At 53.1% G+C, this 15500-nt stretch overlaps 1 protein-coding gene across 3 annotated transcripts in view; it reads left to right on the top strand.

The window, feature by feature from the left end:
• Positions 1-15500, top strand: part of SLC43A2 (solute carrier family 43 member 2) — a 38719-nt gene that overhangs the window by 3568 nt on the left and 19651 nt on the right. For all 3 annotated transcript variants that reach the window (XM_045773157.2, XM_045773156.2, XM_045773154.2), the window contains exons 3-5: positions 5625-5838; positions 6979-7034; positions 7947-8023. In XM_045773157.2, coding sequence (XP_045629113.1) covers positions 5625-5838; positions 6979-7034; positions 7947-8023 — 347 coding nt within the window. The remainder of the gene's footprint in view (positions 1-5624; positions 5839-6978; positions 7035-7946; positions 8024-15500) is intronic.

The raw sequence follows: 15500 nt of genomic DNA, 5'->3' as shown, positions 1-15500 counted from the left end.
GCACGGCGAGATGGGAGAAGAAAAGAGCCTGTTTCTCTGCCACCTCTCAGCTCTTTTTGCCTTGCCCACCAGATGAGATTGATAAGGGCCGGTGCCAGGCATTTGGGCTTTGCCTCCCCAGCCCCCCTGGTGTGGAGAGGAGGCTGACTGGCTTCCCAGCCCAGGAAGTACGGGGCTTTCCCAGAACTGTGTCCTTTTGGCCTCTGGATGACTGCTGTACCTACCCACTCTTGACCTCTTTCTTCGTTTTCTCTGTCATCTGATGGCCCGCTTGGACAGGGTCAGGTCAGGGGGCTGTTAATCTCCTCTTCGTCTAACCTACATGTTCAGTAAGCATTTATTGAGGTGTTGTGCTGGGGGTGCAGAGCAGCCCTGGCCCTCAGGGAGTCCGTAGTCCGCCAGCATCAAACACACAGACCATATACTTCCAAGTCGTGGTCCAGACTCCAGCACAGAGCAGGGTGCCAGGAAGGAGAATGACAGTGGGGATCTGGTTCAACTTGGGTGGGAGGGCCTCTCTGATGTTTAGGCGGAATCGTGGGAGGCAAAGAGGGGCGGGTTGGGAGAGGAGGAGTCAAGAAGAGGTGGGAAGTGGCCAGGGCCCACAGGGCCTAGGAGGCCACTCAGGGAAGTTGTATTTTATTCTCAAGGCAGGAAGAAGTGACAGAAGCAGAGGAGGGTGACAATCAGATTCACCTATTAGACTTTTAGGAGTTGTTGAGGTCTTGCCACATACTGGGCGTGGGATGCGGGTGGGAGTCGTGGCCTCTGCCTGAGGAAGTCACAGTCCAGCTCATCTGTGGACACCAAGGCAGACCTGAGTTCTATGCTCGTGACCGCTGCAGTCTCTCTGCCTGTGCTGGCAGGGGAGCCGTACCCCTCATGAAACAAAGCAGGAAGCTGGTCGCCTGGGCCCTGAGAAGGCAGAGGGGCTGGGAAGCAGAGGCAGGCCTGATCCCCAGCAGGTGGGCCGAGGCTGCAGATGTGGATAGGAGACATTCCCTGCTGCGTGGGGGCCTCTTTTAATGGTCTCCTCATGCAAAGGCTGCTGGCTTTTGACAACTTTTGAAAACCCACCCTTTTACTTGTATTTCTGTGAATGTGACTGTTTCTACTCCCCCTACTTGCCCCCCCCCCCGGTTTATTTTTGATTAAAAAAAAACCCATTCTGTAGCAATGGGTAAGAAGGTCTGAAGGCTGGTGCCCGTGGCCTCACAATGTGTTACAGAAAGGAGCTGGCGCCTCAGACCTTCCTGCCAGCCCTGCCTTCTTCTTCCCGTTTCATGACCCACTTCCCTCTCCCACATCCACCGGCCCCACCTGCCTTCATGGTGTTGCATTAAGGTTCTGTCCAGCTTGGGTTGACTTCAGGGAGGATCTTGGGGGCAGTCCCATTCACACTGGGTGGCATTAAGGGCCACCTGGTGTTGTCCCTGACACGGTGACAGCCTTGTGCTGTCTCCGCTCCTTCAGCATGTTCTCTCTGAAAGCCTCTAACCCAGTTAATACAGCATCAGCACAGCCTAAAGGTTAAAAGCAGGAACTTTGAGGTCCAGCAGCCCGGATTCAAGTCCAGCTTCTCCATAATGTGCTGTCTGTGAGACGTCAGGCAAGCAGCTTGCTGCTCCAAAGCTCCTGGTGTCCTGGTGTGGAGTGTGATGGGGGTGAGAGAACACTAAGTGACATGGAACGAATACCGCTGAATACGTGGCCGGCACACACAGGCACTCTGTGGCCACAACCAGGGACTAGGCTCTGGCCTACCCAGGATGGCCCTCTGACTGTCTGTGTCCTGCCTTTTGTTTGCTCTGTGTCTGAGGCTGACCTCTCACCTACATCCCCTGTTGGACTGAGATACTGCTTCCTGTTGCCGGATAGACTAAGGATTTGGGAGAGAGACAGGAGATCCTGGGGCAGAGACCATCAGCAGGGAGGTCCAGGGGCCTGCATCCTGGGTGGGGGTGCTCAGTAAGCAGTCTGAGAAGGGGGCTGCTCAGGAATTTGAAGGAGCCTCCAGCCCAGCGCCCCTTGCTCCTTTTAGCATCATGCAGCCAGCTGTTCGGCTCCCCATTCTCTTGGTTTCTCTGGGGTGGGGGAAACCCCCTCTTTGACCCAGGGATGCCAGGGGAGCCCGAGTGGGGTCACAGCACCCCCTTTTGTCCCCTCCTTTCACTGTACAGATTGTGTGTGAGTCTTCTGCGAGGAGGGCTGAACAGTGCAGGCATTGTTCTCTCTTCCCGGCCCCTCAGCAGCCTCACAGTGATTCGGCACACTCGGGCCACACCAGTTCCTTGCCTGTCCTCTTGGTTCACCTTCCCCGGTCAGGCTGGGCCAGGCCACTCTGGCCGCCCACTGAGAGGCATCTGTTTCATAAACAGGTGCAGGTGAGGCTCAGAACAGGCTGGGCTGGGGTGAGGCCTGAGCTCTAGGCTGGGAGCAGAGGGGCACCCTGGGACTTGACACTTCCTTGGTGCTTATCTGTTTGTGTCTCTGCTGGCCCACAGTGACCCAGGTGGGAGCAGAGGGAGAGGAACAGCCTGGGTGTGGCTGTGTTTGGGCATCTGCCGGATCTGTGATTATTCATGTGGGCTGTTTACTGCCAACAAAGCTGGGCTCACCAAAGATTTAGTCTCCTCTAGGAGCAAGGGACTCTCTTGCATTGCTTCATGCGCAGACAAGAAAGGCCACTGAGACTCCCTACCCCAGGCTTATCTGATGCTGGACATCGCTGCCTAGAGGCAGGAGGGCAGGGGTCAGGCAGCCCAGTTGGCAGGGAATTTTTTTTAAAGAGAGAAAGCTGGAGATGCCTGGGTGGCTCAGTTGGTTGAGCGTCTGCCTTCGTTTGGCTCAGGTCATGATCCCAGGGTCCTGGGATCAAGCCCCACATTGGGCTCCTTGCTCAGGTGGGGTGGTGGGGGGAGCCTCCCTCTCCCTCTGCCTGCTGTTCCCCCTGCTAGTGCTCTCTCTCTCTATTTGACAAATAAATAAATTAATTAATTAAAAAAAATAAAAAGGGAGAGAGCTGGTGGCCCAAAGCATATAAGCCCTTGTTCCTGTGTGTAGTGGCTCCAGGATGAAAGACGGGGGACAGAAACCCTTCCCTCCACTCCTGCCTCTCTCCTCATGAGTGCCCCTGTCTAGTTATCTCTAACAATTCGAGATGTTTCTACCGCCATCCCCAGTTATAGCAAGTCAGGGAGGCTGCCTTGAGTACATTGCCTTGGGGTTTATCTTCTCTCTTATGGTGAGTACAGTTGTGGATTTAGGGGTCCAGCTCTGGGGAAGCGGGGTGGGCATTCTGGGGCCCCTACCCAGAGGTAGTGCTGCTGGCTCCGTCTGTTACCTGTCCATCTCTGGCTGTCTGCTTGCAGCCACAGACCCCAGAACACTCCAAGTCCTGAGTTCTTTTGTGTTCTTCAGTGCGGTCATGGGCTCCGGAGCCTGCATGGCTACGTCAGGGCGCCCAAGCCCGTGATCCCGGACCCCGAGGTGCCTTCTCCACCCGTCCTCTCTGTGACACCTGTGCTGCTTTGCTTGTGTCTGCACACCTACCTGGAAACAGCCGTTGTGGTGCGGAGACCCCAGTTCCTGTTGCTGCTGGCCACGAGCCGTCACCTGAAACCCGCGCCGGCCTAGAGGCAGCCCCTCCTTTGCAGAAGCTGCCCCGCCGCTACCCCGCCGTGGATGAGCAGCTCAGGCCGGCTAAGGCAGTGCGTGCGGTGGTTCTGACCTGGACGCTAATGGACTCCGATGATCCTGTTGCTTGTGTGTCGGCTGTCAGCACAGTCGGGCCTCTTTTAGGAAACGAAGTGGCAGGGATTGGGGGTGGGGAGAGAATCTGGCTTGTTAGGTTTTGTTTCTGTGACTTCAGGAGGTTGACCTTGTGCCTCTTACCTCCTTGAATCCCCTCTATCTTCACCTTGGTTCCATACATCCTATTTCTTTTCTTTTCTCTCCATCCTTTTGGCCGTCCTGATCTGACTCCCTCATTTTCATTCATTCAGTAAACACCTGCTGTACACCAGGAGCCGGGCGAGGGGCTGGGGACGTGGGCCCCCGGCCCAGTGAGAGATGAGACACAAAGTCAGGCCACACACCCAGCTGTGGAACCCTACCCCCAGTTCCTCTGTCCAGCTCTGCTGCCAGCCAGTCACACCATCCCCAGCCTCCCATGATAGTGATGATAATAGCAACTCGTGGCTATTGTTTATTAAGCACTTTCTATGTCTGTGTGAGCTCTGGATTGTAGTCTGGATTTTCTCATGTATCTGCCACCCGACTCTAGGAGGTAGATATGACTATTATATTGTGCCATTTTAGAGATAAAGAAACTGAGATCGTGTGAGATTAAGTCATTTTTCCAAGGTTCTACAAGTAGGAAGTAGAGGAACCAAAACTGAAACCCAGAGGCCACGTTCTGGCACCTCACCCTTAATCGATGTGCCCCCTGCAGGGCTTGTTGGTTAGAGGTTGGCATATAGCATGATTCACCCTAAGTGCATCCTTTTCCGTGACCTTGGGGCAGCCCTGGGAGGCCTGGGCAGGCCTTTGCAGACCTCAGCTTTACAGCCCTGGCGCCAGAGGGCCGCAATCGGGAGGCGGGCAGTTATCGGGAGAGAGGTGTTTCCTTGACTCTCCCAGTGTGACCTCGCATCTAATCAGCGGCTGCTCCTTTTTGGGCAGGATTAGTCAGCACCTCTGACTAGCAGTGCTGGGAGAGGAGAGGCTTCCTCTGCTGCCTTCCGGCCTGTGCTCCACCCTCCCGCCCTCAGCGGCGGCAGCACTTCTTCCTCCCTATTTTTCGTTGTCTCGGTGCTGGGTGGACTTTGGAGGGGCGATTGGGGCCAAGATTGCAGGTGGCACAGGTGTGGCCACAGGGGACAGCAACATTTGACCCCAGCAGGAAAAGTAAGAAAGGGGGACCTCAACAAGTGAAAGCAAATGACTTGGGACTATTTTAAAAAAACTTCTCCAGGGGGTTCCGAGGCTCAGCATATGGGGTGGTTGATGCTGTGAAAATAACAGGGGGAGGTAGCAGATGGCTTGTACGCTTGAGAAGTTTCCTGTACCTAGCAGTGCAAGAGGCCCGCTCACTCTTCCCCTTGGTTGACGGAGGAGAACCAGGGCATTGCAGTGACACCAGCAGCTTGTCCTTCCCAGGTGGTCTAGGATTGCGCCCTGATAGACTGGCTGCAGTCTGTTTCCATGGACAGAGCTGCTGAGAAGGGTTCAGCCAGTCTGTGGCCCCACGGCCGAGGCTGAGTCCTGAGGCCTACTCTTCTCTGGTATAGGTTACTCTAGAATGGGAATCCCACCCTGGGGCTCATGCAACGGACACAGGAAACCCCAAAACTGTGGGCAAGCCTTTGTGTGCATTTTCTGAGGACGAGGAACATAGCTTCCTTTATTAGACTCTCCAGAGGGTTTGCGACCTCCACAAAAGATAAGAGCCTCTGCATTATCGCTCCAAGGGTCTTGGGCCAGATGGATAGCCAAGCCTGCTTGGGGTAGCCAGAGCCAGCCCTGACATTTCCAGTGGCGTCTGAATGTGCATCTGTCCCTCTGATCTTTGGGAATCCCTGCCTCAACCCTGTGATCAAGTTTCCCTCCCTCTACACACACAGAGATTGTCACCAACGGCACAGTGGGGGGCACAGCAGAGCCGGAGCAGGAGCACGAGGAGATGAGCTGGATGAATGGCTGGCTCAGCTGCAAGGCCCAGGATGAGATGCTAAACTTGGCCTTCACCGTAGGCTCCTTCCTGCTCAGTGCCATCACCCTGCCTCTAGGCATCGTCATGGACAAATATGGCCCAAGGAAGCTCAGGCTGCTGGGCAGGTCAGTGCAGGGGTTGGGGGTGGGCAGGTGGGACTGCTGGGCTGAGATCCCTGCTGTCAGGAATCCTGGTCCCTGCTATCAGGTGCACTGTGGAGCTCCCTATGTGCCCACCCAGAGTGGGGTTCCTATCCATTCTGTCACCAAGTCAGGAGGCACTGAGATCCTTGCTGTGTGCCAGTACTGCAGTTAAAGGGTTCCAGGCCCCGAGCCTGCCTGGGAAGGCTTGCAGTTGCTTGTCATTGAGAACACTGGTTTCCACAGTCTCTTTGACCTTATACCTTCATCAGAAAAAAAGATTTTGAACATGAACCTCTAATATAAGCATGGAATTATCAATTACACACACATACACCATTTTTAATGTTTTATGTGCTTTATAACACATGTACAAAAAATGTCAATTAAAGTGGCTAAGGTGAAAAATGATAAAATAGAAGTCCTACTGTTTCTGTGACTCCCAGCACTCCAGTGGGTCGTCTTGTGCACTTCCTGAGGTGCGTGTCCCTGCTCTATAAAGCCCCCCTCTGCCAGACTCGGAGTCGGTCCACCAAGCAGCTGGTCCTCTCAGGCCACAGTCCTCCCCAGACCAGCCCCGCTGGGAACGACCCTCTGCAGGGCCGTGGTGATACCCGTGGTCGTGAAGGGAATGGGTGGAGGATCCATCTCATTCATTCTTTGGAGCGTAAGGGGCCTTTGTCCCCAGGATAGAGCTAAGCAGAGAGGATTCGGAAGCTGCCCCTCATCGCCCTCATGCTCAGTGGGGTTCTGTCGCCCCCCCCCCGGCAGAGCGGGCATAGGAGCGCGTGGAATGGATCGCGCCCTCTCACTTCAGAGCCGTGGCCTCTCCAGTCTGAGGCGGGGAGGGGACAGGGCAGTGCCGTGTTTACCAGGTCTGCCTTTGGGCCTTGAATTCTAACTTAGACACCTGCTCGCTGTGAGACTTTTGAGAATGTTTTTTTCTTTCTTTGTTTTATTTTCTTCATCAGTAAAGTGGAGTCAGTTATACTTCTTAGAATTGTTAAATTAAATGAGAGAATGTATGTGAATTTTCCGAAAGCATCTGACCCATAGTAAATACTTCCAAAGAATGTTATTAACAACAGCAACAATAAATAACGTACTATTTCTGCTTGTTTTTAGTGCCTGCTTTGCTGTCTCCTGCTTGCTGATTGCATATGGAGCAAGTAACCCAAACTGTGAGTATGCTTTTCCTGTACCCTTTTGTCAGGGACTGGGGAAAGAGCGCCCGGAGGTGCTCGCAGGCCCCGTGCTCTAGAAAGCCATGCCAGGTCTGGTGCTCACTGCTCAAGTTCGAGGGGATGCCTGTTAGCCTTCACCCAGTTACTTGTCTTAAATGGGCGGTGCTTAAATGGGTTGTCACTCCAGACAGACATCTGAGAGAAGCTCCTAGGATACTCTCATCTCGTCACCAGGCCAGCCCAGTCCCCGATGGCCTCATTGATGCCAACCCGATATGAGTTCTAAGAGCCAGGCCAGCTGAGGGGTATGTGCGTAAGCTGGGAGCTGAGTCCCCTGAGGCAGCTCAGGCCAGCACTATAAAGACGGCTTAGAAGCTGGGGGGCACCTGGTTGGCTCAGCTGGAAGAACATGTGACCCTCGATCTTGGGTTGTGAGTTCGAACCCCATGTCGGGCGTAAAGCCTACTTTAAAAAAAAAAAAAAAGAAAAGACTTAGAATCCAGCTGGTCTCCAAGCCCGTTCAGGTGGAGCTGTTGCTTCAAGGACTTTCAGAACAAACACCAAAATAGGACTTGAGTTTCGCCAGAATCTTAGCGGGGCTCATCCACTGGTTTTTGAGCACCTGTCTTTCCGGTTTCCGAGAAGCAGCTCCTTTAGGCCTCCGGCTTGCTGCTGAGGTTAGTGGAGGAAGGGGGATGGGGTACACCTTTTGTAGGAGCCCAAGCTCTGTAAAATAGGCAGGAGGACGGTGGTGAGGAAGAGGCTCTTCCAGCTCCCCAGGTGTCCATCACTAACCCCAGATGGCTCGTCATCCATTCCGCTTGCTCCCTGCAAGGCGCTGGGCTAGGCCCTCGCCTCCCCGACGCTCAGCTGTGGTTCCCCGGTGATGAGCTTCCTGTTTCCTTACAGCTCTCTCTGTGCTCATCTTCGTTGCCCTGGCTCTGAATGGCTTTGGTGGGATGTGCATGACTTTCACCTCGTTAACAGTAAGTATTGCTTTTTTTAAAGATCTCTCGTTCAGTCATCTCTCTGTGCATTTGAGACAGCTTTTGTTGGCTTCGGCTTCCTTGCCTTCCATCTGCTGACCTGTGCCTGGACATCCCAAGCAGGAGAGGGCGGCTGGTGATGAAGGGGCCTGGCAGCAAAGCCAGTCGTGGCCGCCTGGGCTGGGGAGGTTTGTAGGTAGACCTGGAGGCAGCAGAGCACGGCTCTCAGAGCAGGCCCGTCCCTTGCCTGCTGACCTTGGCTTAGGCGCCGAGGAAGCCAGCTCACTAGCCATGTGCCCAGAGAAGACAGGAGCAGAGAGAAAAAAGCTGCCACCCACTTTCTTTTCTCTCATTTTCCATGGCAGCTCTGGCTAACAGTGCAACCTAAAAACAACCCTCCCTTGGAATCTCCCCACCCCGAACCGAACCGTTGCCTTTGTCCAGAATGGAATGAAAAGCCCAGGGGCGTACGTGGCTGCCTCTCTTCTTGGTTTTCTAAATGCCAGGGTATAGAGAGCCACCCTGGGGAGGGAGATGTTTTCTTGGGATGCTTGAGTGTCCCCTTATCTGTAGCAGCAGAATACCACAGAACGTGCTTTTTTGTGAGGTGAGAGAGGTTGTTGGAAGAAAGAAAGTCAAAGAAAGCCAAAAATGTCTTCCCTAGGAGGAAGAAGGGAGGAAGGCTGGCCCTTCGGAGCTGGCCAGTGGGAAAAAAGTGAGAATATTATGCTCTTCAGAGAGATTTCTGTGCAGCAGGAAGGTTTGGCTTGCCTCAGGTTCCCTGTGACGAAGTTTCTATGACACAGTACCTGCCATCGCCCTTTGCAGGACACTCTGGTTTCTGATCCCCCTTTCCACCAGTGAGTCTGGAGTCCTGCTGTTGAGGGGCCCTTGGTTGGCTTTGAGGGAACCCTGGGGCTGCTGGTCTTCTTGGAAGGGAATTGAAGAGGTGCTGGCCTCTGTGTGACCCCTGCCTGGAGACTGAGAGCCTACGGCCAGGCCCGGCCAGGCCCAGTGCCTCTTCTGTTCCCCCTTCCTGTGCTTTGCCTGGTTAACTCTGCCCCGGTGGGAAGGGCTGACCGGTGGTGGGGAGCCCACAGAGCTGGAGAGTTCAGAGAAGTCTGTGTTCGGTGAGAAAGGCACAGCGGGGGCTGTGTATGTGGTATGCTTGGGCTGTGGGTGACACACGGGTGTGAGTGACACGCACAAATCTGGGAACTCTGGCTGCCTTGCCTTCTGTGATCTGAGGGTGGTTGACTTTGTACTCTTTTGTTGTTTTTATTTTTATTTTTTTAACCAGGTAGATTTCTTTTTTAAATGGATGTACCCCCCCCCATCCCTCTCAAATTGCCAGGAGAAAACAGATGTTGAAACTGTAAGAGATATTTTACAACTATCCAAAGTACACAAATCCCACTAAGTTGTGTAAATTGTGAAACAAAAGTCATGGTTCTATTTGTTCTTTGACGGCATGGAAATGACCAGCTCTTTCATCAAAATGAAAATTAAAAACCTGGCATCATCCCCATTATTTTAGTCATGCTGTGCCTATGCTGTGGCAGTTCTGAATTTTGGGATAAAAAAGAGATGGGCCTTGAATGTCAGGAGTTCATGCTCTGAGATGCAGAAGGATGCTTTATGGTAATAAGGTGTAGGACAAATGGGTAAGAACCACCACACCATCAATCACCTTTAAGAAAGCCTTTGGTGGAGGGCACCTGGTGGCTCAGTCTGTTGAGTGTCCGACTCTTGATTTCGGCTCGAGCCCCATGTTGGGCTCCACACTCAGCCTGGAGTCTGTCTGTCTCCCTCTGCCTCTCCCCCCCCACCCCCGCTCGCTTGTGACTCTTGATCTTTTGGTTGTGAGTTCAAGCCCCATGTTCGGTGTAGAGACTAAGGAAGGAAGGAAGGAAGGAAGGAAGAGAGGAAGGAAGGAAGGGAGAGAGGAAGGGAGGAAGGAAGGAAGGAAGGAAGGAAGGAAGGAAGGAAGGAAGGGAGAGAGGGAGGAAGGAAGGAAGGAAGGAAGGAAGGAAGGAAGAGAGGAAGGAAGGAAGGAAGGAAGGAAGGAAGGAAGAGAGGAAGGAAGGAAGGAAGGAAGGAAGGAAGGAAGGAAGGAAGGGAGAGAGGAAGGGAGGAAGGAAGGAAGGAAGGAAGGGAGAGAGGAAGGGAGGAAGGAAGGAAAAGAAAAGGAGGAGGAGGAGGGAGGGAGGGAGGAAGGAAGGAAGGAAGGAAGGAAGGAAGGAAGGAAGGGAGAGAGGAAGGGAGGAAGGAAGGAAAAGAAAAGGAGGAGGAGGAGGGAGGGAGGGAGGGAGGGAGGAAGGAAGGAAGGAAGGAAGGAAGGAAGGAAGGAAGGAAGGAAGGAAGGAAAAGAAAGAAAAGAAAGCCTTTAAAATGAGCTTATAGTTCTTATCAAGGAACATTTAGGGGAGGCTAGTAGGTCTATAAGGATTTGTTTTCTGGATTTTTTTTTATGATTATAAACAAAAATGTTTTTATTTTAAGAAGTCAGTATTTTAGGAATATAAAGTATAAGCTGTAAAATTCTATAAGCACACCTTGTCAGTTTAGAATATATCTCTTCAGTATTCAAAATATCTGCATATACTAATGTTATTCTTTTTTTTTTTTAGGTCTGTTACAGCTTGCCTTTTTCACTTAATTCTTTCACATGTTTTTCTGCCAATACTTAGAAACCTACCTTATTATTTTAAATGCTAGAGCTCTACCTCATTATGAGACGGTTTTATGTTATTCTATACTATGGATGTACCATAATTTATTTAACAAGTTTCCTCCTCATGGACACTTGGGTTGGTGTCCAGTCTTTCTGAGTTGTGATGATGATGGAGGGAACACCCCTGTACATACCTTTCTGTAAAATAAATTCCTGGAAGTGGGGTTGCTGGCCTTGTCCAGAGCTGCCGTCCTGCTCCTGTCGTACCAGCATGGATAAGAGTGGCCCTTTCTCCGCACCCCTTCCCTGTACCCTGGTATTAGTGTTTTATTTTTTTTATTTTTTTAAAGATTTTATTTATTTATTTGACAGAGATAGAGACAGCCAGCGAGAGAGGGAACACAAGCAGGGGGAGAGGGAGAGGAAGAAGCAGGCTCATAGCAGAAGAGCCTGATGTGGGGCTCGATCCCATAACGCTGGGATCACGCCCTGAGCCGAAGGCAGGCGCTTAACCGCTGTGCCACCCAGGCGCCCCTGGTATTAGTGTTTTAAACATTAGCCAGTCTGATCTGGTGAAAACGGCATAACCATCATTTTTAAAAAACGTTTCTTTAATTGTTTGTGAGACCGAGCATCTTTCCACCTCCTTCCTGCGGGCATTTCTATTCTATGCATTGTTTCTTCGTGTGGTTTGTCTGGTTTTCTACAGGGTTATCTTTTTTTAAGTGTTTTGTAAGAGCTCTTTCATATATATTAAAAAAAAATCAGCTCTCTGAGTGAGTAAGGGATCTTACCCCAGGGTCTTTAGGCCTCTGGGGGATCATGAATAAGCTTAAGGGAGGCTGCACTTCCCTCGAGGTTGTATGCAAGCAGATGGTGCTGTGTGAAGGTGCATTTTTCTGCGGGAGGGTCTGTTGCTTTCACCAGCCTCTGATAGGTCTGTGTGAAGGTCAAAAGCACTGCAGCAGGAGCACTCCCAGTAGCTCCTCGCTGTCCCACTGGGAGTCAAAGGTACACAGGACACACAGTGACCAGGCAAGAAAACCATATGATTGTTAACCTTAAGAGTTCGGTTAGCAGAGATGTGTTTAAGGGAGGCTGGTGCCTTGTCTCCTAAGCTGGTCTCCATTCTTGGGTCTAGAGCAGGGGTTAGTAAGCTGCTGCCCCCAGGCCAAATCCAGACCACTGGTAGGTGTGGGACAACCCGACTGGGTGGAGAGACTGGCGGTGAAAGAATTCACCCAAGGCAGAAGAAAGGAGATAGAAGTTTATCGAATACACCACAAGGGAGCAGCGGGCAGGACAGCGAGGGAGAGACTCTGCCAGGAGACAGTGCTGGGGGGCTGTACTTAAGGTGGGGAGTGAGGAGGTTGGGGATGTGTGGGATTTTCCTTTTTTGGTACCTGTGCCCGGTTCTAAGTCGCCCGTGGGTCAGCTAGGGCCTGCGGCTATTTCCAGATGGGTCGGCTGATGGGTCTGTCTGCACTCAGCCCGGGGGTCACTGCGGCCCTTCCACCCCACTCAGCTTCCAGTGCTCATGCCTGCTGCCTAAAAGCGGTCTCTACAGTGGCGGGGGAGTGCGGGTTGTAAACAAAGTTTTGTTTTTTGTGTTTTTCAAAGATTTTATCCATTTATTTGAGAGAGAAAGCAGGAGAGCGCGGGAGAGCGGGAGAGAGAGAGAGAGAGAGAGAAAGCTCGCACGCACACAGAAGCAAGGGGGAGGGGCACAGGGAGAAGCAGAAGCAGGGAGCCTGATGTGGGGCTCAATCCCAGGACCCTGAGATCATGACCCGAGCCAAAGGCAGACGCTCAACCAACTGACCCACTCAGGAGCCCCGGTAAACAGTTTTATGGGAACGTAGCTCTGCCTACTGTTTACTATGTTTGTGGCTGCCTTTGTGCTGTCGGGCGGAGTGAGGTAGCTGTACAGACTAGGTGGCCTGCAAAACCTACAATGTCTGTTATCCGACACTTTACAGCCTTTAGTCTAGAGGCGCCAACATGCTGCTCAATTACTATTCGCTGCCAGAAGGCAGGGGCTGACACCCACTCCCTCACCCCCTGTCCTGCTGACCCCCTTCTCTGTCCGTGGGCCAGCTCCCTAAGCACTTTCTAAGTATTTCCCCCTCCACCACTGCCCCTGGCCTGAGGGATCGCAGTGGCCGTTCTCCTGTCCAGCGTGTTCTCAGATGAGGGCTCTCGTGGCTCTCCTTTCCAGAATAGACCCCAAAAGGGGAATGAGAAGCAGGTCAGTGAGGACAGAGCTGGAGCTCTTGGGCAATGTTTTAGGGCTGGCTGGGGCTTCTGCTGAGCAGAGCTGAATCTCGTTCTGACACAGCCCAGGCCTTTAAAAAGCAGAACTGTCAGGATCGGCTCCCAAAGACGCCGAGCTAGCAGCACAATGGCACTTTCTGTTTGTGTCTCCCACCCATGTTCTAATCTGGGGGACAAAGGAGTCTTCAGGGTCGCCTTTAGGAGCTTCCTAAATCAAATCTCTTTCAACTTCTTTGGGGCCTTGGATAATCACTCTGTGATAACCTGGGAATCTGGGGGAATGTGTTGCCATGGAAACCTTAATTTGGGGACTTTCTGAGTTCTAAGGTTTGTGTTGCATGGGCTGTGGTATGAATAAAAGTGACCAGGCACCATGAGCTGTCACCCCATTGGTGGAGAGGGGGCTCCAGGTTGGCAAAATGCCTTTTCCCCACAGACTGGGGCGAGATGGCCAATAGAGCCTCAGAGGTCTGTACTCGTGGGTGATCCTTGCCCCTAGAGTAGAGGCTCAGGGGGGCAAGATGGGATCCCATGCCAGGTGGGCTGCCTGACACCCAGGTGGCTTTCCCAGGTCCCTGCAGCAGAGGCTCCGAGCCGGGCCATGAGAGCCTCAGAGGAGGAGGGTGACCGGTCACTCCATAGGAACAGAGGACTCCCTGAGGTGCAGAGCCTCAGCCTCCCTGCTGGACATCTGGACAGCACACTTTGGTCTGTTTGCCCAATGTCTAACGTTTGTACAACCCCTTAACTCGCTTCATTGGCTGGAGTGCAAACACCGGCCGACGGCCGAGGTGGCGTCTTTGGGCCGCCACCCTGCGATCCGGGGTCTGGGGTTGCTTAGAGATGGGAGCAGATGCAGCCAACATTGTGGACGTATCTTTTCCACTTCATTACTCTGCACCCCCCCATCCGTGTGGGCGGGACAGGGAGTTCTGAGCTGGAAACCTCCTGGAGAACTGGTTGCAAAATGTTGTCCGGGTCCTTAATGAAAAATTTCTCTGTGGACTTTTCCTATTTGACTCATTGAAGTCTGAATTTAAATCTGAGGAAGAAATGATCCCATGGGAGTTGGAGCCAGAGTTTGAGGAAAACAAAATAAATAGCCTTCTTCAACTACTGAGAGGAAGTGAAGAAAAAGAATTGGGGTACAGCAAGGAAGCACATGCCCGCTGGTGGGGGGATGGGAACATGGCGTTTCTGCTCGGCTGACCCATTTCTACAGCCAGGAGAAAATCCCCCACAGCACCCCAGCCAGCCCTCTGGGAGCCTAGGTGCCAGGTGAGCACAATTCCCAATGCCTGGAGCCAGTTCTTTTGGCTTCTGTCCTGTGCCTTAGGAACCCTAAACAGCCAGCTGATCTGTTGACCTGGGAAGAATTCGCCCATCAGAAGGTTCTGGCTTGTGAGTTTACTTCACCATGTGACACGTCCAGGGGTGAACAGAAAATGTAGTGGAGGCATCAGCAGGGCTGGTCCTGGCTGGGAAGGCAAATGAGGTAGTTTCGGGAGTGGAGTCCCTCCTCCCCACCCCCCCAGCAGTGAAGCGGAAAGGTGACCACAAGGACCTTTTCCTGGCAATGTATGCTTGGAGCTGCCCGGTTGTTTGGGGTTAGGAAATAGCCCAGCTTTGCTGAGTCTGCTTGTCCAGACTGGTACCTGGATCCTGGCCTATACAGGTTGTACAGAGCTCTGGGTGTGTACACCAGCCACCTTTGGACAAGGCTCACCTCTGGAAGGGGCCTTGTGGCTTTTCCCTGAGGGCCAGGGTGTGCCCCTAGCTGGTGGGCTTGGGAGTCCATGGATTTGCAAAGTCAGTGCCAGTGGCGACACAGCGGCCCTTCTGTCCCTGCTTGCCAGCCAAGGCCTGTCTTGGGGGTCCCTGAGTAGAGAGGCATCTTAGAGAGGGTCCTCCAAGGAGGTTGGCCTTTTGTCACCATCCTGGAGCCCAGGACTCTGGGTCCTCTTGTCCAGGAGCCCTGTTCCATGGCCGGGACTCTGGGGGGTGGGGGCGGTGCTCCCTGCAGCTGCTGTTTTCCCTTCTGGGAAGGTCACACAGCCAGGGCCTGTTTACAGGGCCGCCAAGGGGCTGAGAATGAGTCACCACTGTATCCCCGAGCAAGCAAGGCCGGCTTGGAGGCCGGGTTCTGCCCTGCAAGCCTATTCCAGCCCCGGCTCTTGCAGAGGTAACAGAAGTGGCTATGGGAGTCACCCGGAGCCTGGGAAGGGGGCCTGTGTTCCCCACCTGCGAGTGCAGTCGTGATCCAGAATCAGGAAGCCGCCCCAGCTGAGTGTTTCCCCTGTCATCTGTCATTGTAGCCCTGGCTCTGGGTTCCTACTTGGCCGCAGAGCTGGTTCTTCCCCCTCCACCTAGCCCTTGAGGCCCACGCTGGGGCACTCTGCTCAGTGCTCAGCCATCATTCCCATCACCCGGGCTTCACAGTAGCCACTCTGAGCAGATGAGGTCATTTGGAGGCAGAAGGAGGGAGAGGTTGGGAGGGAGGAGGAGACAGATGTGAGGATGAAATAGGAG

This window comes from Ursus americanus, chromosome 23, assembly GCF_024610735.1.
Source record: "Ursus americanus isolate L20-20 chromosome 23, mUrsAme1.1.p, whole genome shotgun sequence".
NCBI lineage: Eukaryota > Metazoa > Chordata > Mammalia > Carnivora > Ursidae > Ursus > Ursus americanus.
Note: the sequence above shows the minus strand (reverse complement) of the source record. Positions and strands in the feature narration are given on the sequence as shown.